The sequence below is a fragment of the Mustela erminea genome, chromosome 1 (assembly GCF_009829155.1).
Source record: "Mustela erminea isolate mMusErm1 chromosome 1, mMusErm1.Pri, whole genome shotgun sequence".
Classification (NCBI taxonomy): domain Eukaryota; kingdom Metazoa; phylum Chordata; class Mammalia; order Carnivora; family Mustelidae; genus Mustela; species Mustela erminea.
This window is the reverse complement of record NC_045614.1, coordinates 15669876-15694954: the sequence shown is the minus strand read 5'-3', so window position 1 is coordinate 15694954 and position 25079 is coordinate 15669876. Positions and strand designations below refer to the sequence as shown.

The following is a 25079-nucleotide window of genomic DNA, read 5'->3' as shown; positions in this document are numbered from 1 at the left end:
GTTCTCCAGCGTGGTCTAAAGGGATAAACCTGACCTGTGTAATTTCCCTGGCCGGGGCCTCAGAACACAAGCTACACTTACTGTTTTTCATCTTGATCAAATGGATTTTAGAAATGGAATGATCCTCCCGTGTCAGGCGGATGTTCTATACTTTCAGAAGAGTATAATCATCATTAGGCAGAATAAAACGTTTTCTCAATGGCCCTCTGTACAATGTTTCCAAAAAAAATTGTTTTTAAGATTTTATTTATTTGACAGAGAGAGAGACAGCAAGAAAGGGAACACAAGCAGGGGGAGTGGGAGAGGATAAGTAGGGGGAGTGGGAGAGGAAGAAGCAGGCCCCCCACTGAGCAGGGAGCCTGATATGGGGCTTGATTCCAGGACCCTGGGTCATGGCCTGAGCCAAAGGCAGACGCTTAATGACTGAGCCACCCACGTGCACCAAATGTTTCAAAATTTTTTAAAAAATATGAACTTTTTGTCAAAAAATATCACTTAGATGTCTAGGGGCGCCTGGGTAGCTCAGTGGGTTAAACCCTCTGCCTTCGGCTCAGGTCATGATCCCAGGGTCCCTTGTGATCTCTGTCTGTCAAATAAATAAATAAAATCTTAAAAAAATAAAAAAATAAAAAAATAAGTCTAAAAGATGGGATGCCTGGGTGGCTCAGTCAGTTAAGTTTCTGCATTCAGCCCAGGTCATGATCTTGTGGTCCTGGGATGCAGCTCCATATGGGGCTCCCTGCTCAGTGGGGAGAATGCGTCTCCCTCTTCCTCTGACCCTCCCCCCACTTGTGCTCTCGCTCGCTTTGTCCCTCTCAAATAAACAAATAAAAAACCTCAAAAAAAAAAAAAAAAAAAAAGCTAGATATTCCGGAACGCAGAAAATATTTGTAAATGTGTGTGTGTGTGTGTGCGCATGTGTGTGTACATATGAGCTGACATATTACATAAAGAATTCCTACTGCAGCTTAAAAAAAAAAAAATCCCCACCAAACATAGAAGACTGACCACCTAATAGAAAAATAGGCAAAAGACTTGAACGGACTTCATAAAAGAGGCTATTCAAGGGGCGCCTGGGTGGCTCAGTCGTTAAGCATCTGCCTTCAGCTTGGGTCATGATTCCTGGGTCCTGGGGTCGAGCCCCGCATCGGGAATCCCTGCTCGGCAGGGGGCCTGCTTCTCCCTCTCCCACACCTGCTGCTTACGTTCCCTCTCTTGCTGTGTCTCTCTCTGTCAAATAAATAAAATCTTTAAAAAAAAAAAAAAAGAGGCTATTCAAATAGCCAACAAACACACAAAGAGGTATTCAACTTAAATATCCATTAAGGAAATGCAAATTAAAACTACAATATGATACCAAAACACACGCCAGAATGGCAGATATTAAAAAGACAACAACAACAACAAATTGGCAAAGATGCGAAGCAACCCAGAAACGCTTTACACCACGCTGGTGGGAGTATCATCTTTATCATCTAGTAAAAGCTCTTTGGAAAACGGTTTTGCGGTATTTACTAAAACCAAACATAGCCATGCCTTATGACCCAAAATTTTCACCCGTACCCAACAGGAGTGGGTAAATATGTGCAAGGAAAAGACAAAAACGTTCATGTTTGGGATAGCCCAAACCTAGAAACTACCCAGATGCTCATCACCAGCAGAATGCCTAAATAAACTGGACACAGCCGCACGGAGGCCACCACACAGCAGCAAGTGGACCACGACTACAGGCCACAATCCAGATGTCTCAAGATACAATGCTCAGGGAATGAAACAGACACGCAAGAAAACAATACTGTGTGATTTCATTTACATCAAGTACAAAACCGGTCTACTGCTGCAGGACAGTGGTCACCCTCAGTGGCTGTAGGGATCGCACGGGGGTGGAGGATGAAGAGGGCTTCTGGGGGCGGCCGGCAACATTGTTTCTTGAGCTGGGTGCCGGGAAACACATTTAACCCATGGGGTCCATCCATTCCCATCTGGGGTGGAGAAGCCAGGAAGGAAGAGGTGGTCCATTCAGCTACATGACGGAAACTGCACTGGTGCTCTGCCCCGCTGTAACAAAAGCCCTCTATGATTCCGTGCCGGCGGGCCATCCCGACACAAGGCCACACACCCACAGCAGATGAGCTGCAGCGAGGAACATGTCTGCAGGAACCAAGGGGTCCTGCTGGGGTCTGCTCAAAGCCTCCATGTCGGGGCACCCAAGATGGAAGTATTTTTTTTCCCCCAAGATGTACTCAGTAACATCTTATTTGAGCAAGGCAGGTAACCAGTTTGAAGTCTGATTGGTATGTTAAATGAGCCTGTGCAAACACACATCATGCGCGCACCCGCACGTATCTTCCCCACACTCAGGCCACAAGCTGGGTGAGCTGAAGGGCTAGAGAATGGCCTCTCTCTTTCTAAAGGATGTGGACTCTACAAAAGGTTTTTCCATGCACCGGGGACCTGATGCCTGACACAGTCCACATTCCTTGCTACCCGCTGGGCTGTTCTCTATTCTAGGGGACAAGACTTAGGGCTATGGCCACGACAGGTGTCCTCGCCAATCTGAGCAGCTGGGTTTCACCATCCCGATGTACAGTTTGCCCAACACTTCCCCCACAGCCGAACAGCCTCGTCTGGTTCTCCTCTCTCTTTTTGCCCTGGTGCCCATGGAAACCAGCTGGCAGATGGGTAGTTATTTCTGAAGCTCAAGGTACAACAGATGGTGACTTTCTTTCTTCTCCAAGAGAGCCCCAGCACAGGCTGCTACAATGGCAGTGGTCCTCGGACCCCTCTGTGGCCACCAGGGCCAGGGTCCTCTTGACCTCTTGCCTGATCGCAGCCAGGAGCCTAGTGGCACAGCTCGGGCTGGGACACTCTACAGCTTTTGATGTCAGCAAATATTCCATCCTGCAATGGCTAACAGAAATTTATTTAGCCTTCTGTTTTCTTCTGAATTACACAGGGAGTCTAAATTCACCATAGAAAACCTCTAAAACACAGAAAAGTGTTAAGTTGCTGATAAGAGGAGCATTGGAAGATCATCACAATGCCCGTTTTAGGATATACACCTCTCTCTCTCTCCCCAGACATAGTCACAATATATGAGTTACCAAAAGTAAAATACAACAAAACAAGCGAGATGAGAGGACTGTGTTTAGTGCCTGGTTTTCTGTGTTAACAAACCTCTCAACAGGCCGCTGAGCCGACTGCCACCCACTGCACTGGGTCACTCCCCTGGCGTCTCACCATTACCAAGAAGCTGCGATGAACATTCTAGAATAACACCCTTGCTCATTTATCCAAGTAATTCCTTAGCCTATATCCCTAGAAGTCTCTAACCCTCATGTTCTCTGCCCCAGGATCCCCCAGTCCCTTAATGGAAGTTCTCACGGCATGAACATCCCTACCCACGTGTTTGTTTTCAGATGCCACAAACCTTCCCGCAAGAACCCGGCAACGGCGGGGGAGAAAGCTGTGGGATCATTCAGAGGAAGTGGCAGCTCCAAGAGGGCTCGGTGCTGTGTCCCTTGCTGCACAGCTGGCTGGGAAGCTGATCCATGGTGGCAGAACCACTTCTTGCTCTTGAACCCCAGGGCAGGCTGCCACCCTGCTTTTAGAACATTCCTGGGTCCAGTCAAGGAATCTGTGTGCACCCACTATGTGGCCGGCATTGCTCGTAGTGCTGGGGACAGAGCAGAGCACATGACAGGCCAAACCCAGGCTCCGGAGCAGCTTTATCCAGTAACGGTGTTTAGACAGTTGACCTGTGGTTGTTTTCCACTCTTTTTGCTTCTTTGTGGTTTTCTAGTATTTTTCTACATGGGACATGCCTACTTATGAAAAACAGCATAAAGAACAAATACAGAAATATACATATATATTGAGCTTTACCTTGTGAAATCTGGGGCTTGTCATGAAGTGTCACCATGTTTAATGCTAAAGGCCCTTGTGGTCACCTTCCCCTGTCAGCTTTGGTAGAAACGTCCTAAGTGGCCCACCGCCAGTGTCTGCTCAGGCTCTGCGCAGGCTCTTGGGGCTGTTTCCAGGAAGACTCACCTTGTATTGAAGAGAGCAGCCTTCACAGCAATGCAGATGGTGTCGAACAGATTCCCGTCACATTCCAGCAGCTAAGGGAGGCAGGGAGCGGGGGGGGGGGGGGGGGGGGGGGGGGGGGGGGGGGGGGGAGGAAAAGCAAACATCATTTCTTGCTCTAAGTACCATACCAGTTAAAGGACACTGGTGCCCACAAAGCGCTCCCTGTTCACAAGATAAAGAGAAGCACGTGTGGACGCTCTCCTGGCGGATGCCGGGCACATTCTCCCTCATTGCCAGAGGCTCCTTGGTGACCACGCCAGCCTGCACCCCACAGGTAAGGTCACTGCTGGCCCCAACTATGGGGCCACCACTCGGGCCCGGCTTGTTGGCGGGTTTCCTCTAACTGGCCCCCGAGCCATCTGGGTCTGCACTCAAGGCGGAAATGATCACCTTTGTTTTGTCCCCAGTGGCTCCCGAGTGTGACTCGCCTCTGTGCCCACATAAACCCGGCCTCCAAACAGGTACATTATGGTGGCCACTGATGCAGCAGCCACCACCAGGTTCGCAGTTAGCAGAGTGGTTGCTTCCTGTATGTAATCACCATCGTATAGCTGCTGCCCGAACATGGGGCAAACACACCATGCTGCACATTCGGTGCCACAAAGACTAAGTTCCTGCCCGAGAGCACCAACCACGCTTCCGGGTGCTCACTCCGCCGGGAAGGTAGAGCACACTATTCGGTGGAAGGCAACACATCCTTCTGTCCTCATTTCAGTGACACCTTGGCCTGAGGCCCCAAGAAAGGAAGGGGAGGCGAGTCTGTACCTACTCATCAGACCTCCACCTCCAGGGTGGACGCCGGCCTGCCCGCAGCACGGCAGGATTACTGCTTCCTGAACCCCCTCCGCCCCACCATCGTCAGCGCCCGGCTCTGGGCCCAGCAGTGGACTAGCTCTTCCCCCTCGTGGCTCAGACACAGACCGCCGCCCCCCAGGGAAGAGCTCCAGCGGGACTCCTGAGTCAGACCATCGGCTAGGACTCCTGCCTCTGCCACTCAGCTGGGTGGCCACTTCACATCTCCAGGCCTCGCGGAGGCTGAAAGTCCCAAAGGTCCCACAGAGCTGTTCCACAGGCTCAATGAGCTCATGTTTGGAGAGCCCTCAGAAGCGTGTCCAGCACACAGTAAGCGTGAGCTAAGTGCTTCTAGAGAACACTGCTCTGCGCCTTGGTCTCCCCGCAGCCGGCCTCGCAGACAGAGCACGTGTGCTGCAGGTCCGTCTGCACTGCGCGCTCTGAGCTTGTGGGTCACAAGCACCTGGGGAGCTCAGCAAAGCACAGGGTGACACGCTGGCGTGTGCGTTCCACTCCAGACCCCAGGCGGTCCTGACGAGCAGCCAGGGCTGAAGACCACCGTCTCCCACTCCGATATCCCTGTGCCCGCCTCATGCCAAGAAGGCGCTAGGGAAATACTGACATCCACTCTAGTGGCTGTGGGATCTCCCTGCTGGAAGGACCCTAGGGAGCACATCACCCCCGCCCCCCACCTCCTTGGCAGTTGGGGACACAGAAGCCTTCCCGCTCATGTCACAGTGGCCTGCCACAAACTCTGGCTCATCAGCAAGAGAGGAAATCAAGAGGGCAGAATGTTAAACCCAATCGGCCCGGGGGTCCCCCGAAGGGCAGGTACCAGCCTGCCCGCCCTCCTCCCTGTGGTGCAGAGGATAAGCCCACTCCAGGCCTCAGGGCCGCCTGCTCAGGCTCCTCTCTGTGCGCCACACCACGGGGTAACCCAGGTCAGGCAGTGCAGGTCTGACGCTCTCCTCTGCCGCTTGCTGGCCTTGTCCTCTGAGCGCCAGGATCCCGCTCGGTACAGCAAAGCCCTGCTCCTCTGTAGGATGACATGAGATCACACCCTTACCATTCCTGGCATGTAACCGGGGCTCAGAGACCCTAGCCTCCTCTCTTGTGGCCAAGCAGGTGCAGCTTAGTAAGAATCTTTCTGCGACACACAGTGGGACGCCCAGGAGGCAGGGGACAGCAGGTGCGATACAGACACCCAATGGCTTAGTGAGGTCAAGAGCTGGTGCCTGCACTAAAGAGAGGCAATGTTGAGGCCCAACCCCACTCCTCACAAGCTGACTCTGGGGCTGGGTGCTGCACCTCTCCGAGCCTTACGTCACCTGTAAATGGGGACGACAGCAGTGACTGCTTGCCAGAGCCATAGGATGGCAAGAGCTCATCCTCCAGGTGCCTGGGTGGCACCCAACTCCTGGTTTCGGCTCGGGTCATGATCTCAGGGTCGTGAGATCAGGCCCCGCACTGGGTCCCAGGCTAGGCAAGGGACATGCTTGAGTTTCTCTCTCCCTCTGCCCCTCCATCTCCCTGTGTGCTCGCTCTCTCTCAAATATATCAATAAATCTTTTTTTTTTTTTTTTTTAAAAAGCAAGCTCATCCTCATCCCATGCAGATGCGCCAACTTGTCCAACTTCTGCCCATCACTTCCATGGGATGCCACCTCCAGAGCATCTCTGGTTTTGTGTCTACTTCCCCGACAGGTAGTTAATTTTGGGTGCTACCATGATAGGACTGTTGTGTGACTTTTCCTGTAGGACGGTACTCTCTGCATGCTATGACACATGCGTTGTATTTAATGAAAAAAACTTATGATAGGACATCATGCTTTTTCCACCTAGTCTCACCCTGAAAGTTGAAAGCAGCCACTTAAAGAGGGACACAGCACCGGCAGGAGAGCAGGCCGACTGGTCTCCAGCAGACGCAGACGGTGCGGCCAGTACACCACGTGACACGTACCAGTACGTCCACGTAGAGGATCCAGCAGTGCTCCCGGGGGCTGATGCAGAGGGACTTCAGGTCGACGCTGCTCTTGTTGTTAAATATCCGGTAGAGGGTGTTAGCGATCTCTGTGCCAAGGTCATCACCCCCTCGACCTTCAAATTCAGGGGTAGCATTGGCTGAACTACAAAGAGAGGTAACAGAAAAGCTGAGTGAGTCTTTTCAGAAACAAAAAGCAAAGGCACGGGGCTTTGTTCCAGTTGCTCTGTGGAATGCTGGAAGGACAAGCGCTATCAGGAAAAGTCACCACAGTGGGAAAGGACAGCACCTGCCTCTGGCCTTCAGACGTGTACGCAGGGAGCCAGATGGGTACCACGCTCTGTCTGTCAGGGAGCATGACAGGCGTGCCCACCCCCCCGCCCCCAACAGAAGCCATCTTTATCCAAAGAGAAACAAGAGAACAATAGTAAAGTGAACCTTGGCCAGTCATAATTAACTCTGAAGAGTGGAGTACGGCCCTCAGGCAGGCCCAGGAAGCCAGGAGGCCTGGGGCCTCAAGCAGTCTGGTCACAGAGGGGTCATTTCACAGACACCATCCCGAGTTTCCATGGCCTGGAATGCACCATGAAACTCTCAGAGCAGAACCCACAACGCAAGTACAGTGAGGGACCTTCCTGGGATGGCTCAGGTCTGTGTGACAGCAGGTCACACTACATCGCTTATCACTGTACTGAACAGCAGGAAAGGGAGAGAGAAAGACTGGAGGCTGATTCAATATCAGATTGGCCCTTTACTTGATCTGCTATTTTTTCATGAGGAAAACTTTTCCACTTCGGCCTCCTGAACCTTACGCCCAATGACCTCAATGAAGAAGGAACAGGCATCAACATTTGCTGCCCCAAGCATCACTTAGAAGTGTTAAATGGGCAATTTCTGAGGGTTTTGGCTTAATAAAAACAAACCCTCAAAACATCAGGGCGCCTGGGTGGCTCAGCTGGTTGGACCAGCCTTTGGCTCAGGTCATGATCCAGGAGTCCCGGAATTGAGTCCTGCGTCGGGCTCCCAGCTCCATGGGGAGTCTGCTTCTCCCTCTGACCTTCTCCCCTCTTGTGTTCTCTCCCACTCTCTCTCTCTCAATAAATAAAGAAAATCTTTTAAAAAAAAAATCAGTGCAGTAAGTAAACATTCCAGGAATCATTTTACTGTATTGAACAGGGTCCAGAAAGGGAAGACCCAGCTGCTTCACAATGGTCTCTACAAAATCACATACTGAAGCTTTTTCTAGTCCATGCACTCCTCCATCTAGAAAGTACCAGCTCCCCGCTGGGCACTGGAGGGAGAGTGTGAGCAAGGCGGATGAAGGCCCCAGGGCGGCAATCTCACGAAGTCAGGAGAAACTTCATGATAGGAAGCAAACAGCAGGAGTGGGGCCGGGGAGGATGCTGACCAGTGCTGGGGGTCACAGGCGACCTCACACCAGAACGTGGGCAGCAGTCAGTCAGGCTGCAGACAGGTTGGGGGGGGGGGCATTCCGGGCAAAGCGACACCCATGTGAAGGCTCAAGGCCGTGCCCACCCCATCCGTGCAATGCTAAAAGAAGTCTCACCTGGGGCGCCTGGGTGGCTCAGTGGGTTATAGCCTCTGCCTTCGGCTAAGGTCATGATCCCAGAGTCCTGGGATCGAGCCCCACATCTGGCTTTCTGCTCAGAGGAAGAACCTGCTTCCTCCTCTCTCTCTGCCTGCCTCTCTGCCTACTTGTGATCTCTGTCTGCCAAATAAATAAATAAAATCTTAAAAAAAAAAAAAAAAAAAAGAAATCTCACCTGATATATTTAAATAGTCCATTCGAATATAGGCAGAAGAATGACCCTGAAACAATGAGAGTATATCACCATACAGTAACTGTGCTTCTCGGACTCTACAGCCTTCCCCTTCCACTACGAGCCAGCAGAGCCCCAGCTGAAAGTCTCCAAGAGAAACTTCCATCAGCCTTGCTGTTCCCTCACTGCTTCTGCTGGACATAGGCACTGAGCCATGAAAAGCAGCTCATTTACCGTGAAATAATCAAGTTCCCAGGGACCAACTGAATAATTTTGTACAGCCAGCAAAACAAAAGCTGTTTCTAATTTACACACTAAGCAATCAATATTAAAATCCATCGTTTAAGTAAAACACATCCATACAGATCTGAGCAGACAAATCCAGCCAGAGGCACTTGTGCTTAAAATGTGCACTTTCCTGACTACAGTGGGCCACACCCTGGGGGGGGATTAATTACTCAGGTTTTGAGGCATCTGTTCTTTTATGACCCTAAGGGATGGCTTACAAATCTTCCCAGGTCCAACTGGCTGAACTAACCCACCCACAAAACCACGCCCCACTGGGGTTTTTTTTGACACTGAACTAATTTAAAGTGGGAACTTTTCCTATTCTAAAAGCCTCCCCCCCCCCATTTTCTTTAAACACATTATTCTTTCAGCACAGCTGGTAGCCAGGCAGAGAAGAAGGTTTAGAAGCTTATGAGACCACAGAAAGCTCCTCTGTCTGGCTGGTGCCTAGGCCCTGAAGGGACTTGGGGGAAGAGGCTAGAAAAACGGAAGGAAATTGTTGGGGCAGGGGTGGGGACACAATAATACTTCAGGTGACGTGAGAAAAGCCAGAGAACCCATATTCTAACAAAGGATGAAGAGGAGGGTTGGGTTGGGATAGAGAACGGAGGGTCCCCTCTCATCACCAGGGGTGCTCCTAGCACCAGGACACTTCTTGGTACAGGTAGACAGTGATACAGACCCAGAAAAGGACCCTCAGAGACCCTGTCAGAGGACAAGGATGCCCACAGCGACTGGCCAGGTAACCCCGAGAACAAAGAGCTACCGGTGACCCGCAGGCAGTGATGGAGACTCTGACAAACCTTCCAGCCCATCTAAAGGCATTTTAACTCAGCTTTGAAAACAAACTCCGATAGTGAAACCAAAATCTCACGGGTGGGCCCGGCAAGACCTCAGATGGGCCGACTCTCTCATTTCACCACGAGGAAAACTTGAATGTTCTTTTGGAACCACTGGAAACCACTGTGAGTACGTCAGATGTACCAGCTCACTGTATTCTCACAACCCGGCGGACGAGCTAGGCACTATTTCTGACCCCATTTTAGAGAAAATGGAACTGAGTCCCAGAAAGGTTACATAATTTGTCCAAGCTCACACAACTCGTGACTGGGGAGCGAAGATTCCAACCCAGGCAGCCTGGCCCTTACCTGCTAGGCGGCACCGGACTCCCGCTGAATGCGTTGTCTGCCGCGCCTGGCGTGTAGCCTAACGTGAGTCAAGGTCATGAATGGATGCTCTGGTCTTGGGACTTATTACTAGACCACAAATACTGGAATCAAGGAATGCAGGCTAAAGGAGTCCTAGATAAAAAGCTTCCCTATTAAGTGCAAAGTTAAAAGGGAGAGAGAGTGCGCAGGCTGTTAACCCTCACCCCCAGCTCGGAGGTATCACAATACATTCTTTCAGTAGCCGAGTATACACTTGGGGCTTGGGGCATAAAACCAAGCGCTTTCTGCGGCTACAGCTGCCAAAACCAACTCAGATCCTTCATAGAGCGTGACCTAGCCCCTCTTCCCGCGCTGTGGGGAAACTGCTTACCAAGCCAATAAACTAATAAAATTCCTGGGAACGCTGCCGCTCCCCGTTCTCCACCCCTCCTGACTCATCACCTCTGCTCTGCTCCCCCTGCTTGGGCCATCTCTGGTTTAACTGGGGTAGGGTGAGATCAAGGCCATGTCTACCTGAGACAGGACTTCAGACATTAGACCCATTGTTTCCCTGGTGATCAATCTGGCCTGCAAATCAATGGAATCTTACAGCCAGGCAGAAGAAAGCGATTTAGTGGGTCCGCGGGGCAGGGCCAACTCTGGCCCTTACCCGTCCAGCCCTGTGGCAGGCCCCAATTCCTCCCATTCCCCTGTGTGCACAGGTGCTCATTCCCGAACCTGCAGAAGCTTCCCCATGAGTGGGAACGGGGGCATGAGCACATTCGGAGCTTTTCATGGTAAGCCCCTGACTGAGGTTTCTGGGAGAGTTATCAGCTCTGGAGACTTCCAGAATACAGCTAGCTTCGACTTACTTTCTTTGCAGGTTGCCTGTCTGCTTTGTCCTCCTCCCCCCACCCCAATCAGGCACTAACAGTGACCTCCTTCAAGCAGCACTAAGCAGTGAGGAGCTGAGATCAAGTGGATCCATCCACCAATTCAGGGCCGAAGCTTCCGGTTCGACATTAGTGATGAATACGAGTGATCACAATGAATAGTTACGATCTCACAGGGTAGTAGCAGGTGTTAGGCACACTGAAATGTCGATGAATGACCGAAGCCTCTCTGAAAGGCTAAACCAGGCTTCCAGATACCCCCTATCAACATGGTGTCAGAGCTACGAAGAGACTAGATGGACCGCCACCTAGTGGTAGCCCGGAGTCACATACCAGAGCTCCCTAAATTCTTAACCCTCCTCTGGGCTTCAGATAGAGGGACACCATCCTCTCCCAAAGTTTCCAAGCTCTGATTTAAAACAGGCTGTTCTCGGGGCACCTGGGTGGCTCAGTGGGTTAAGCCGCTGCCTTCGGCTCAGGTCATGATCTCAGGGTCCTGGGATCGAGTCCCGCATCGGGCTCTGCTCAGCGGGGAGCCTGCTTCCTCCTCTCTCTCTCTGCCTACTTGTAATCTCTCTCTGTCAAATAAATAAATAAAATCTTTTAAAAAAATAAATAAATAAAAAATAAAACAGGCTGTTCTCAAGTTACAGCTAACACACCAAAGACATGAGACAGGAATCAGGAGGTCTGAGTGTGCTCCCAGTTTTAGTGATGCCAGGCGTCTCCGGCACAGTGCTCAGGAACCCCAAGTCTTTGCTACTCTATGGGGATGGGGTCAGAGTCAGTGCAGCCAGGTACCCTCCCCAAAGGGCAGCATTCCCAAGACACAGGGGAAATTATGGGGTGGGAGGCAATGTCTGCCTCAGGTGCCACGTATTCTTCCAAGTAGACAAAACTGAAGTAGAATGAGGTAGCAGAAAAGTAGTTTTCTGAGACTTCTCAAACCACTGGGAATTTAAATAATGAAACCCTGGAAGTTGTTGATCAGTCAAGTCAAGCTGGGCTCAGACTGACAGCCTGCCTGACCCCAAGCTCCGGAACAACACCTCTGCTTCGGTCTGAAGCCTGGGGCTCTCAGCAGAGGGCTCGGTGGGGGCACCCTTGGTGCTGGGCACAGCCACAGACGTCCAGGAACCATTCCTATTGCTGGGGAATAAAGGGGTTCGTATACGCGATTACGAGTTGTCTTTGAAGATCCAGGTGAGGTTCCAAACCGACGGAGCTTGGTAAATCAGCGTCTCCCTTCTCTGGAGGAGAGGTTTTGCAAGGTTTTGCAAATGTCTCACGGTGACTCCACCTGCTAAACTGATCACTAACCCAGCCACATGAAGACGCTACAGTGTGCCACCTTGTGATTATCCATCTTGATAGAGTCCAGAGAACTCCCTGGGAACTGGAGCTTCCGGGCCTGCGGAGGGTCTCCTGAGCCTTACAAAGGGAGAAAGGAGAGGAGCAGGCAGCCCTGCTTGGCCAGGAGGGAGAGGCTCCTCCTAGAACCCGGATCTTGGGAAGAGCTGGGTCCAAGAGTCCTCCCACCCTGGAGTCACCCTCCCTGTACAGCTGGGACAAGAAAGGGACAAGAGCAGCAGGCTAACCTGGAGTCATGTTCAGACACAGAGCCACAGTGAAATATGTCCCCTATGCCAAGCATCCGAGGGCAACACCTTCCCTTTGGTGTGGGAAAGATGACTGTCTTTGGTCAGCCAAAGATGAAGGAGGTACAAGATAATAAACAGGTGAAAAAGAAAAGCAAATTACAGTCCTTTGCACATGGTGCCTGCTCCTCAGTGACTGTTCGCTGCACTGAATCAGGCAGATCAAGGCCAGGAGAGGCATTTTCTTCCACCAGGAGCAAAGGGGTAAGTTGGAGACATGAACGAGGTCACTGCGACTTAAAGGATGGGCCAGTCCCACTGGATGACTCAGGCTGGTGAGAGCCTGAGTCCAACCAAGGGGAGGAGACTGCCTCAGGGGGTGGGGGATGGGGGGGTCGCTCAGGGCAGGGTGCAGGAAAGGACTAGAAAGAAAACTGGACAGAAAGCTGACTGCAGATATGTTCTCAGAACTCTGAGCACAACATCCCTGGAAAGTTGGCTTCTGCGGGCTCCATGAAGTAGAACAAGCCAAGGCCCAGACTGGGAGAAGCCTGAGCTGGCATGACCAGCTCTACCACCCTGGGGAATTCCTGACCCTCTCAAACTGATCATCTTTCTAATAGCAATGTTGTGAAGACCAACTTCTTTTTCATTTAATTTAATTTAATTTATTTATTTGTGGGGGGAGGGAGAGGGAGTGAATCTTAAGCAGTTTGCACGCCCAGTGTGGAGCCCAATTCGACACTTGATCCCACGATCCTGAGATCATGACCTGAGCTGAAATCAAGAGTAGACACTCAACCAACTCAGCCACCCAAGGACCAACCTTTGAGTGTGAAAGACCAGAAGACTCGAACTCATTATATAAATGGGGGGTCAGCATCTATGCCGAAAAGGTGCACGCAGCAGGCCCAGGGCTGCCATCTTTAGAAGCGCCTGCTCGCAAGGTGGGCCCTCATTTGCCATCTGGGAACTTGACAATAAGACCTTTCCCAGTCAACAGTGAACTGTGGTCCTCTGTCGCTGGACTATTGGTGCAAATAATGTGATAAGGTGAATATGTGCTTTCCTTCCAGGAGTCTGGAATTTTGGTACGTGTTAAGCAGAGGGTGCCCATGTGACCGGCCCCGATAAAAATCTTGGGTGCTGAGTCTCTAATGGGCTTTCTTGGGCAGAATCATCACACACAAGTTGCTGCGTTTCCGTTGCTATGATAAATCTCAGCCATGAGTTCAACTATATGCTGGGTCCTGTGGGCCCTTCCAGCTAATCTCCAAATATGGGGGTGGTCTTGGGGACTCTAATACAGAATCTGTATTAGATTAGCCCATGTACCTAGCATGAGCTAACAGAGATCTTTACCAACTCAAGAAAGGCTACTGTCACCACACAATTAGAAGTGAAGTTACAGACGGAAGATGGGACTGGGCCCCAAGCCCAAGAAAGGGGAGGCAATAAATGGGGGAGGAGGGGGCAGGGAACATTTCCTGAAAGCCCGCTAGGAGCCAATCATTGTGGTGGTGCCCACTCTGTCTTCCTAATTTCCTTTCTTCATCATTGCAATAGTATCATTATTCCTATTTTTTAGATAAAGAAATTCAGGCATAGAGAGACTGAGTAACTAGCCTGAGGTCACAAAGCTGGCCAGAAGAGTCTGGCTGGCTGCAGAAAGTGCAGAGTCCTGGCTCTTCCCAGCGCCCACACTGCCTGCCTCGATGCCACTCCCACCATTGGGCTGTTTGGCCGGCCCTCGTCCTTTCTCTGCCAAGCAAGTCATGAAATGTTTTTTTGCAAAACTAAAGCAGGAAGAGAAACAGGGCATCTGAGACCAAATGACCCTTATCATCTACGTTTGATATTTTTCAAAGCATCACAAAACCCATCATTTTACTTGACTCTCAGAACCACCATGTGCCGGGCTGCCGGGCAATGCCCTCCTTTCTCGGACGGGGACAATGAGGCCCAGCACAGACCAGGTGACTAGGACAAGGGCAGGACTCAAGCCAAGGCCTTCTTCCACATATCCCAGTGTCCGGCACCCAGGAGGGATGCAGGAAATACCTGCTGGCTGCAGGAATGATGACTGAATACAAAATAAAAGTAGGTTCAACAGGAAACCAGAGGTCTCGTCTCTGAATTTTCTTTTAAACCATTTTCTCCTTTAGGGAGGGTGGGAGGCTCAGTTGGCTAAGTGCCTGACTCCTGATTTCCGCTCAGGTCACGTTCTTGGTGTTGTGGGATGAAGCCCTGATCCAGGCTCCACGCTCAGCAGGGAGTCTGCTCAAGGAATTTTTTCTCCCTCTCCCTCTGCCCCTCCTGCCCAGCTCATACACACATATGTGCTCTCTCTCTCTCTAATAAATAAATGTATCTTTTTAAAAATATACATCATTTTTCTTTCCAAACATATACATAAGGATACCTGGGTGGCTTAGGTGTCCGACTTTTGGACTCACCCAGGTCTTGATCTTGGGGTCGTGAGTTCAAGCCCTACATTGTGCTCCACACCCAGTATGAAGCCTACTTAAAAAAAAAAAAAAAAATGTGGGACGCCTGGGTGGCTCGGTCCGCTGAGTGTCTGCCTTTGGTTCAGGTCATGATCCCAGGATCCTGAGATCGAGTCCCTTGTCAGGTTCCTTGCTCAGCGGGGAGCCTGTTTCTCCCTCTGCCTCCAGCTCCCTCTGTTTGTGCTCTGTCTCTCTCTCTCAAATAAATAAATAAAATTTTTTTTTTTAAATGCAAAGTACTGACCAGTCAACGAAGAACTCCAAGTAACCTTCATTTGGTTTCTCTAGCTTCGGTGTCCCCATTTCTGCTTTCACTCCCACCAAGATGTCTGTGTGACCCTGTAGACACGTGCAAGAAGGGGAGAAGCGTTCTCACTCAGGGTAGGTAGCCAGATGCCAACCTCCTCTCCCAGACTAGGCCCCTGGGGGACTCTTTTAGGAGCACTGCAAATGAACTTGGGAAGTGGCCCTTTGAAGAGGTAAGGGGTCCTTCAGATCTATACAGATGCCCTCCCAGAATCTGGCTTGGGTCTTGGATTCCCTGGAAAAATATGCACTCCAAAGCCCAGAGGGGCCCACAGCTGGCTCCCTAGGGCCTGCCTGTCCTCCCCCGGGGCACGGCCTGTGGCCACAGGGTACTCACCAGCTTGACCCTGGCAGACCCACTGGTGTTAGACACCACATCGGTTTCTACTTCGACACATCGGTAGTCCTCACAGCCACGGCCATCCACACGGAGGTCCTCCTAAGGGCAATAACGACAACCCTAATACAATCACAACCCAACCACCAACAGACCTCTAAAGTCATGCATGCCATCTCCCCCAGGAGAACTAGGCAATACAGCATTGACCCTCTCTTAGCAAATCACCCAGAAGTCTGTCCTTATAGCGAGGAACAATATTACTATTTTCCACATGAGGGAATGAAGACTCAGAGAAGTAAAGCCATGTATCTGAGATCCCACGACTGGCGAGAGCAAAGCTGGGTTTCCCATCCAGGCCCGAACGAGGGCAAAGTCCATCCTACATCTCACGACTCCAAACAGGCAGACGGAACAGAGAAAATCTGAACGAGAGACAAAATAAGCTGGAGATTCCCAAACAGCATCAGGAAGTCTACGTTGTCAGAGTTACATCTGCCCCAGCTGTGCCCCCCCAAACTTAGCAAGATCTATGCCACGGACAGCCAAAGACATCCAGTGCTTCTCTTCTAAGGCAGGCATTGCCGAGAACAGAGACAGCACGCTTCCACCCGAGGGCCACCTGCTTCTGTGAAACGCTGCATTGGAACACAGCCACGCCTGCTTTCACGCTACGATAGCAGAGCTGAGTGGTTGTGACGCACATCTTCTAACCTGCGAGCCCCAAATCTTCACTATCCAGCCCTTTATAGGAAAAGTGTGCCAACCCCTGCTACCGAAGATGGCCTTCAGAGTGGTCTGCGTACTGCCTACCCCTTATCTCCAAGTATTTACTTCTTCCGCCATCTACATCCATCAGCATAACTCACGGATATCTGCTCTAGGCTGCGGCTGTAATCCAATACTGTCATTACTTATGCTGTTGCTCCAAGTGTTCCCGATTTGGCCACTGGGGGTTCCTCTGGGTTGGTTCCTGCATTCTTTCAACATGCCTGAAATCGTTTTCGAGCACATCTTTACTTCTGACAAGACAAGATGTTCTGGCCTCTGGTATTTCTCCCTGCCCCAGCCCTGGGATCAGCCCCTTTCTCCAAGGAGTCCTGGTTCCTTTCACTGAGGAACGGTGCTTTATAAACCAGGATCTGGCTGCTAAGTTAAGTTCACTGCTGCCAGGGTACCACTGCTTCCAGAACTTCTCCCCAGAGCTAGAGGACATCTGTGTATGCTAACCCACACAGCTGCATTTATTTCTGAGTCCATCCACGTAACTATCGAAAGGCCACGTGTTCACGCGGGGAGTTGGTTCTAACCTTCCTCCTTGTCTTATCTGTAACTTATTTCTCAGAAAGTGAGAAACCTGGCTCTCATTATCCGCAACGTATTTATGTATTTGTTAAATCCCGAGAACCAAATTTACGTGGAGTACCATTCTTTTTGTCTCCAGCCTTAGAGTGCCCACCCGGAATCCCGTTTCCCAGTGGTCTTCCCCATCCTTTAGTGCGGCTCTGCTACTCCCCCGCACAATGAGGTTCATCTGTAACTGTGCTCCAGGGCGGCTTCCTCATATCCCGGCTACTTTTAATTACTCATTTACTTTTCCGGTATGTGGACTACCACCGCGACTCTAGGAGTCAAAATTATCAGGACAAGTGTGCTCAGGGAAAGGCCGCTCTCCCCTCGGCCCTATTTTCATGCCTCCTTCTTTCTAGCTCTTTCCCACCCACCCCAGGCAGTTTGTTTAATTGCTGGTTCATTGCTCCTGTATCTCCTTTGCACAAATGAGCAGATACATGAATTTATATCCCTTTCTTCCTTATATGAAGAGTGACATGCTACAGACACTCTTTTATACTTTGCTTTTTTTTAAAAAAATATTTAATAATACATATGCAGGCAATCACTACACATCAGCTCGTGGAGATCTTCCTCATTCTTTGTAAACATTTCTTGAAAGCACTCTTCTTTCAGAAAAGGACTCATAAGCTTCATCAGATTCTCAAAGGGGTTAATGCTCCTCAAAATCATTTTTTTAAGATTTTCTTTATTTATTTGACGGAGAGAGAGAGACACCACAAGTGGGCATAGAGGCAGCAGAGTGGTGGGGGGTGGTGGGAGCAGGCTCCCTGCTGATTAGAGAGCCTGATGCGGGGCTTGATCCCAGGACTCTGAGATCACGACCTGAGCCAAAGGCAGAGGCTTAATCCACTGAGCCACCCAGGCACCCCATCTCCTCAAAATGTTTAAAAACACTGTCCTAAAGTATGTAACTGGTAACAAATTTACCTTTAAACTGCCTGGCTAACTGCATATATGACTGACATTTTTATTTGGAGACATTGAAATCCAGCGAAGCACTGTACTCACCCAGCTCTGACCTTCTTCCACTGTGTTTCTACTCTTGCCCTATCCCCCTCCTGTTAATCAGAGGAAGTACACATCACAAGTCAGCCTGAAGTCCCTCTGAGGCTCGTCCGCTCTCCAGGCCATCCCCTTCCTGGAGGGAGTCCCCATCGTGAGTCTGGGGAGACCAGTACTTGAAAAGCAACAGATGTTCAAGTCTAGGAAATGAACCTCCAGGGAGGAATTCCATAAAGTGATTCCTCTTCCCTGGAGAATCCCAAAACTACATAATAACTGCCTCTTGATGACCCCACCCAGAGAAGAGGAAAGGCTTCCTAGGTTAATCTCTGATGCCCCATCCTCCAGGTGTGCCCTAGGAGGAAAGTGAAAATGGGCCCAGAAACGTGATTTATGAAGGCTGCCCCTACCTGAGCTGCAAGTCAGGTGCAAGTGTGAGCACTGACTAGGACTCTCAGTCATGGGCTCCAGGCCTGGTCTCGCATAACTAGCTGCCTGATCTAGGACAAGATGCTTGAGACTAGTACCTCCTTCGTTAAAAGAAGGACATTGAATCAGAAGGCCTGAAAGGTACTTCTCTAATTCTACAGATCCATAAATTAAAACAGCCACAATTACTTGCAAAAACTAATAGGAGCTATTCTCTAATGGGCATTTACTATATTTGGGATAACGCGATAGGAATGCTACACAGCTGACACATTTAACTCTCACAATAACCCTGTAAGATAGCTTTTTTCATCCCTTTTACAGATAAGGAAAGAGGATGAAAGATTCAAAACGTCTAGCCTCAGGTGACATGGCCAGTAAGAAGCACTTGAACTCCAAGCCAGAGCTCTTAATCCACAATTCCACATGGTCCTCTGCATTCTGGAGGGTCTCTCCACTGGGCAACAGGAGACAGCCTCCCTCGAAGGGTGAACTGTTGGCTCTACCAGTTGGTCACAACAATGGAGAAAACAACTCTGAACGCAGGGAGGACACAGGTGACAGGGCTTCCAACTATGGCTTTAAAATATCACTTTTCTGGGGACGCCTGGGTGGCTCAGTTGGCTGGACGACTGCCTTTGGCTCAGGTCAATGATCCTGGAGTCCCGGGATCAAGTCCCACATCGGGCTCCCAGCTCCACGGGGAGTCTGCTTCTCTCTCTGACCTTCTCCTCGCTCATGATCTCTCTCACTGTCTCTCTCTCAAATAAATAAATAAATAATCTTTTTGAAAAAAAAAAAATCACTTTTCTGGAAAGATCTAGTCACTACCCTTTGTAGTGACAACACCCCTGTTCCAGGATGGAAAACCGGGCCTCACCAGGTACTGCCTTTCTAGCCTTTAAATCACTCTCTGCACTCTTAATCTCGAATAACAAACTGAGGGTTGCTGGAGGGAGTGGGGTCAGGAGAGGGTGGTGGGGTTGGGAGAGGGTGGTGGGGTTATGGACTTGGTGGGGGGGGTGCTGTGGTGAGTGCTGTGAAGTGTGTAAACCTGGCGATTCACAGACCTGTACCCCTGGGGCTAAAAACACATTATATGTTTATTTAAAAAATTAAAAATTATTTTTAAAAAATCACTCTCTGCTCCCTGGGGAAGGCTCACTGGGAAAGGCTCAGGTGACAAGTAAGAGATAAACAAAAAGCTATAAATTTTCCTTCCCAAGGATGCACACAGTATATATATTTTTTCATAGAAAAAAAGCACCAAAGAGAATAGGAGAAAAACAAACCAAAAACAAACCAACAAACAAATTAGTCCACAAATCATTGCACTCAGGACTATTTTTTTTTAAATCCAGCTTTCCTCATAAAAGGCTTAAAAATTACCCAAACCTGCTTGTTCTGGCTCAGAGCCAGACTCCCTATCAAAATGTTTATTCACGAGTAGTACTCGGAAGCAAAGGAATTAATCCATGTGTGACCATTTAAACAGGGGCTGCCCCGCAGCAAAAGCTCCATCCAAAAACCCAACAGAAATGTCAACAAATGCTGGACACCGCCATGGAGTGATGGAACGGGTTGCCCTTCTCCGCAGAGGGGGCTGGAGCCCAAGGGGGCTGGGACAGCTCCCGGTGACTTTCCAGTTGTTTCTTACCCAGTCACAACATCTCTGCCGACTGGGTGTGGTGTGGTGTGGTGGAGTGGAGTCCTCTCCAACCCATATATATATAAACACCCACATATATATATTTAATATATTATTTATATATATTATATGTACTATATATATATATATTTAAAGATTTATGTATTTATTTGAGTCAGAGAGAGAGAGAAAAAAAGAGCATTCTAGGGAGAGGGACAGAAGAAAAGAAAGAGAGAATCCCAAGCAGACTACTCCCCACTGAGCATGGAGCCGGACATGGGGCTCCCTCCCATGACCCGGAGATCATGAGCTGAGCCAAAACCAAGTGTTGGATCCTCAACCGACAGAGCCACCCACGCACCCCTCAACCTGTATTTAAATCTCTCCTGTCACATACCAGCTTTGTGACCTTGCACAAGTTAACTCTTCAACAGCATGGAGTCCGTCTCTTCATCTGGAAAGCAGGAATCACCCCAACCTTACAGAGTGAGAATCCAAAAGCCAGGAATCATTCCGGGGACCCTCAGCGCACTGTAGCACACACAAGTGCCTCCTGCACGGTTCCCTTCTCCCGCTTCCCACCTATCTGCTATCAGCTCACCGAATCCTCAAAAACAAGCCTGCAGGGAGCTTATGCATGAGGAAGGTCACTGAGGCACCTGTTTCGCTGTCCATGGCAGAGTGGAAGGACAAGGGACTCCACCCAGAAACACTGTCTCAGACCCAAGTAACCCAGTCCTATCACTCGTTAAAGGAGGCTGACAAGTTGGCTCTACTAACCTAACATGCTCGGGAGAATTTAGACTGTGGCCTTAGCAGTGAGGTTAACCCCCCATTACCTTGTTCTGACCTGTCCAACACCTCGGACCTGCTACAGAACAGAGACTAGAACACTTCTACTAGAATGCAACCCCACTTAGGAGAAGGACCACATCAGATGCAGCTCTGCAGGCCATGGCCCAAGTCACAGCGGGCAAAACCAGATGTCAGTCCTCATTCACCTTCCGAGTGTACTGAGTAGTCTGCAGTTCCAGGATGTGATTCTGTTCACTTCACAGAGCGCCTGGGTGCAGGCTTTTCATGCCGTGGGCCCGCAAATGGGAAGGGCACAGGACTCAGAATCAAGAGTCCTGGGGGCTCCAGCTTTGCATGGCCGGGTTGAACAGCTGAATACGGACTGTTCCGCTTTACAGCTAAGGACCCCAATGTCAGCCCTGTTCCCCCTTTTTTGTGCTGTTCTGCCAACGATGCTTACAATGAAAACTAGAGCCACAGAAAAGAAATGAAAATCATCAGCTGAGCTACACCTCCCTTCAACTGCCACAAAAATTCCATAAGATGGCTTTGACAAAGTCCAGAGAGGAATGCCTCTTGGTGGGGCTCATCCATCGCTAGGGCCTGGTCTGAAGCTCTGAAGGCCAGTTTCATGTACAGGTCACGGCCACAGCACCAAGAAGCAGGCCTGTAGGAAACCTACCCTGCCTCTGGCTCCACTGAGGCCATATGACTGAGCCACAGTCCACGTCTAACAGCCAGAGCCAGTGGTGGGGGTGTTTGACCCCACGTACAATCCGGAGAGCAACCTGCTCCTCTGGCATGAAACTGACTCTCTCCTTGGAATCTGATCTCTGACCCGGGAAATACTTGAGAAGAAGAGAGTTCAAGAGGAACTGACAGGTCAGGTACGGAGGGTGGCCAGAGCGACCACATGAAAGAAAGGCCAGGGTGGGGGATGGGGAGGCGGTGACAGATTTTTTGCCAAGATGAAGGGAAGCTGGACAGCAAGTGCTGCAGAGAAGAGATGCACTCCAGGAGAATGGAGTGGAGGTGTCGCCACCGACATAAAGATGAGCGGAGAGTCACACAGACCACGTGGTCCATGGTAGAGCTGCCTTGGGACTTTCTAGCCCTTGCCACAAATCTGCTTTTTCTGGAGATGATTTAATAATCTCTAGCCCTCAATTGCCACAGGATGAACCGCTGGCGGGGTCACTGTGAAGACTGGGAACACAGTGTGCACAGTTCAGCACAAAGCCACACTTCTGACGAAAAAAACAAACTTGAAAAGGACCCAACATCTCTTCAGCGTTGACCACCTGCCAGGCGTGCTTTATTTCCCCATCTCAACATTTCTCACAAACCCATTCTGCCCACCCACCCCCCACAATGGATACAGTCTCATTTTACCAGAGGAAGCTGGCTCAGAAACTCAGGTAAGGGGCGCCTGGGTGGCTCAGCGGGTTAAGCCGCTGCCTTCGGCTCAGGTCATGAACTCGGAGTTCTGGGATCGAGCCCCACATCAGGCTCTCTGCTCAGCAGGGAGCCTGCTTCCTCCTCTCTCTCTGCCTGCCTCTCTGCCTGCTTGTGATCTCTCTCAATAAATCTCTCTCAAATAAATAAATAAAATCTTAAAAAAAAAAAAAAAAAAAAAAAGAAACTCAGGTAAAATCACTCTCACTGTGAATGGCACAGCTGGGAAAAGGGCTCCTCTTGGTCTGGCTCCCAGGTCCTTCTGCTAACCCAGTAGGAGACCATGCGACCTCAGGCTGGCAGGAGCAGGGACTTGGCAGCGGACTCTCAGCTAGACCAGGCCAGAGGTCCACCCGTAGGCCAATGTCTGCTGGCGGCATCAAAATCTCCTGACACTTTATGAACATGTCCATTCCCAGGCTCCAACCCCAAAGGTAGAGATTCAGAAGGTCTGGGCAAAGCCTGAGAATCTGCACTTTGCAGGTGAATGAAAGGTACTTCAAGACTTCAGAATCAACAGGCTGAGACGGAGGTCAGCTGTGTCTCCTCAGGAAGAAAACGCACACCTAGCCAGTTGCTCAAACCTGAAAGAGGGTAAACCCTAGATTCTGCAAATTCTAAAATCTGCCCCCTACAATCCCTGAGTATTGTAAATAGAGAAAAAAACAGTTTGAGATACAAGTCGGTAAAACAAAAGCTGTACAAAGAAAGGCAAATACAATTCTAAAGGAACTTAACAAAAGTGGGAAAGATATGGGGCGCCTGGGTGGCTCAGTGGGTTAAAGCCTCTGCCTTCGGCTCAGGTCATGATCTCAGGGTCCTGGGATCGAGTCCCCCATCAGGCTCTCCGCTCCGCAAGGAGCCTGCTTCCTCCTCCTCCTCGCTCCCTGCCTGCCTTTCTGTCTACTTGTGATCTCTGTATGTCAAATAAATAAATAAAATCTTAAAAAAAAAAAAAGTGCGAAAGATACTACTTGGAAAGATAACAATACAGTATATACGATGAACTATTTAAAGTCTAGAAAAATGGGAGTGTGGGAGGGGGCAGTGTCCAGAACGTCCCCTCTTCCTTCCTGTTGCTCACATGCTTCCAGATGGAAAGAGAAAGAAAGAGAAGTAGAAACAGGGATTCTCTCTGGCCCTTGCTCTGGGAACCCTATTTAAGGACCACATGACCAAGGCTTTCACTGCAGTAGGAAAGCACCATGAAAGTCAGGTACGGCCTCTTGTGATCACAGATCTGGATTTCTGTCCCCGCTCCACCACGTACTCTGTGTGTGACCTTGGACCCTGTCTGAGCTCAGTCCTTCATCTGTAATATAGAGGTAATTAATACTCACCTTCGAGCCAGTTTCAAAGATTCGATGACATAAAAATTATAGTACGTGCCTAACCAAGGGTGGGACACCTCAGCCTTCAAAGGGTGACAGGGAACCTAACAGAAGCCAATCCAATCATATACTAAGAATACTGATGGATCAACCTTTCCATTTATCCTGTCCACGGATCCCTTCGATCCGCTCCCTTGGATCCATTCTCCACCCTTCTCTGGCCTCATCTGTGCACCAGGTTATCTCCTTCTCAACTACTTCACCTGCACTCCCTTCACTGTCTTGTGGTTCGGTCTGGCCAATGAAAGGTCCAAAAGGAGATGAGACAATGCTTCCTGTCCCCCCTCCCCACCACCCCTAACCGGGGCCAAATTTCTGACAGCGTTTTCATCTGGCCAAGCCTACAGTGTCTGTTGAGCAGCTCTTCCTCCACAGTTGTAGCTATCACTGGCATCTAGTAACACAACTGCCTCCCTCGACCCTTCAGCCTAGGGGTAACAGCTCCTCCGTGCGGTTGCTCATCTCTGGGCTCCTCAGTATCTCTTGTCAATTACCTGAAATCCACCCACACCACTATAAATAGTGGAATCATACAAGTCTCCTGAATTATCTGAATGGGATTCCATATTCTGCCAGAACCTAATATGATTCATCCTCCTTGCTGACAAACTGCTTTCTCTCAAGTGTGCCCCATGCTTCCAGTGGCCTTTTTTTTTTAAAAGATTTTATTTATTTATTTATTTGACAGAGAGAGAGATCACAAGTAGACAGAGAGGCAGGCAGAGAGAGAGATAGAGGGAAGCAGGCTCCCTGCTGAGCAGGGAGCCCGATGCGGGACTCGATCCCAGGACCCTGAGATCATGACCAGAGAGGAAGGCAGTGGCTTAACCCACTGAGCCACCCAGGCGCCCCCCAGTGGCCATTTTTGAGCCTAATGATTCTGTCCGTCCTTTCATCTGACCCAAGCTGAAGCAAAGACATTTTTCTCCTGATGACGTTGGGACTGACCTAGAAGGGATGGCTTCTTATATACAGAGGAACCATAATCCCAGGAGCTGAGAGGTAACCACATTCCTCCTACCACATGGCCTGAGAAACCTCAGGCCAGTCTGAAGAGAGGTAAGAAAAAGCAGAGCCATAAAAAGCAGCAGAGATGAGCAAGGGAGAGCCTGAAGATGACCCTGAATCCCTAGAATAACACTCACAACCTTCTAAAGCATGTTTTTTCTGCTTGAGTGAGTTTGTTGGTTACCATTACTGGCAACTGAGTCCTCAACACACACTGTGAGGTTAATTTCAACTGCTTCCGGGTCACCTCTGTGGCTCAATTGGTTAAGCGTCTGC

At 50.0% G+C, this 25079-nt stretch overlaps 1 protein-coding gene across 2 annotated transcripts in view; it reads right to left on the bottom strand.

The window, feature by feature from the left end:
- The window catches only part of EXOSC7 (exosome component 7), a 35218-nt gene that overhangs the window by 7473 nt on the left and 2666 nt on the right, over positions 1 to 25079 (bottom strand). The window contains exons 1-5 of one of the 2 annotated variants that reach the window (XM_032317276.1): positions 16589 to 16684; positions 15720 to 15821; positions 15321 to 15415; positions 6841 to 7006; positions 4051 to 4121 (exon numbers count right to left, since the gene is read on the bottom strand). In XM_032317276.1, coding sequence (XP_032173167.1) covers positions 4051 to 4121; positions 6841 to 7006; positions 15321 to 15415; positions 15720 to 15821; positions 16589 to 16630 — 476 coding nt within the window. In that variant the 5' untranslated portion in view covers positions 16631 to 16684. Of the gene's footprint in view, positions 1 to 4050; positions 4122 to 6840; positions 7007 to 15320; positions 15416 to 15719; positions 15822 to 16588; positions 16685 to 25079 lie in introns of those variants that run through there. The other variant, XM_032317265.1, reaches the window with a different exon arrangement.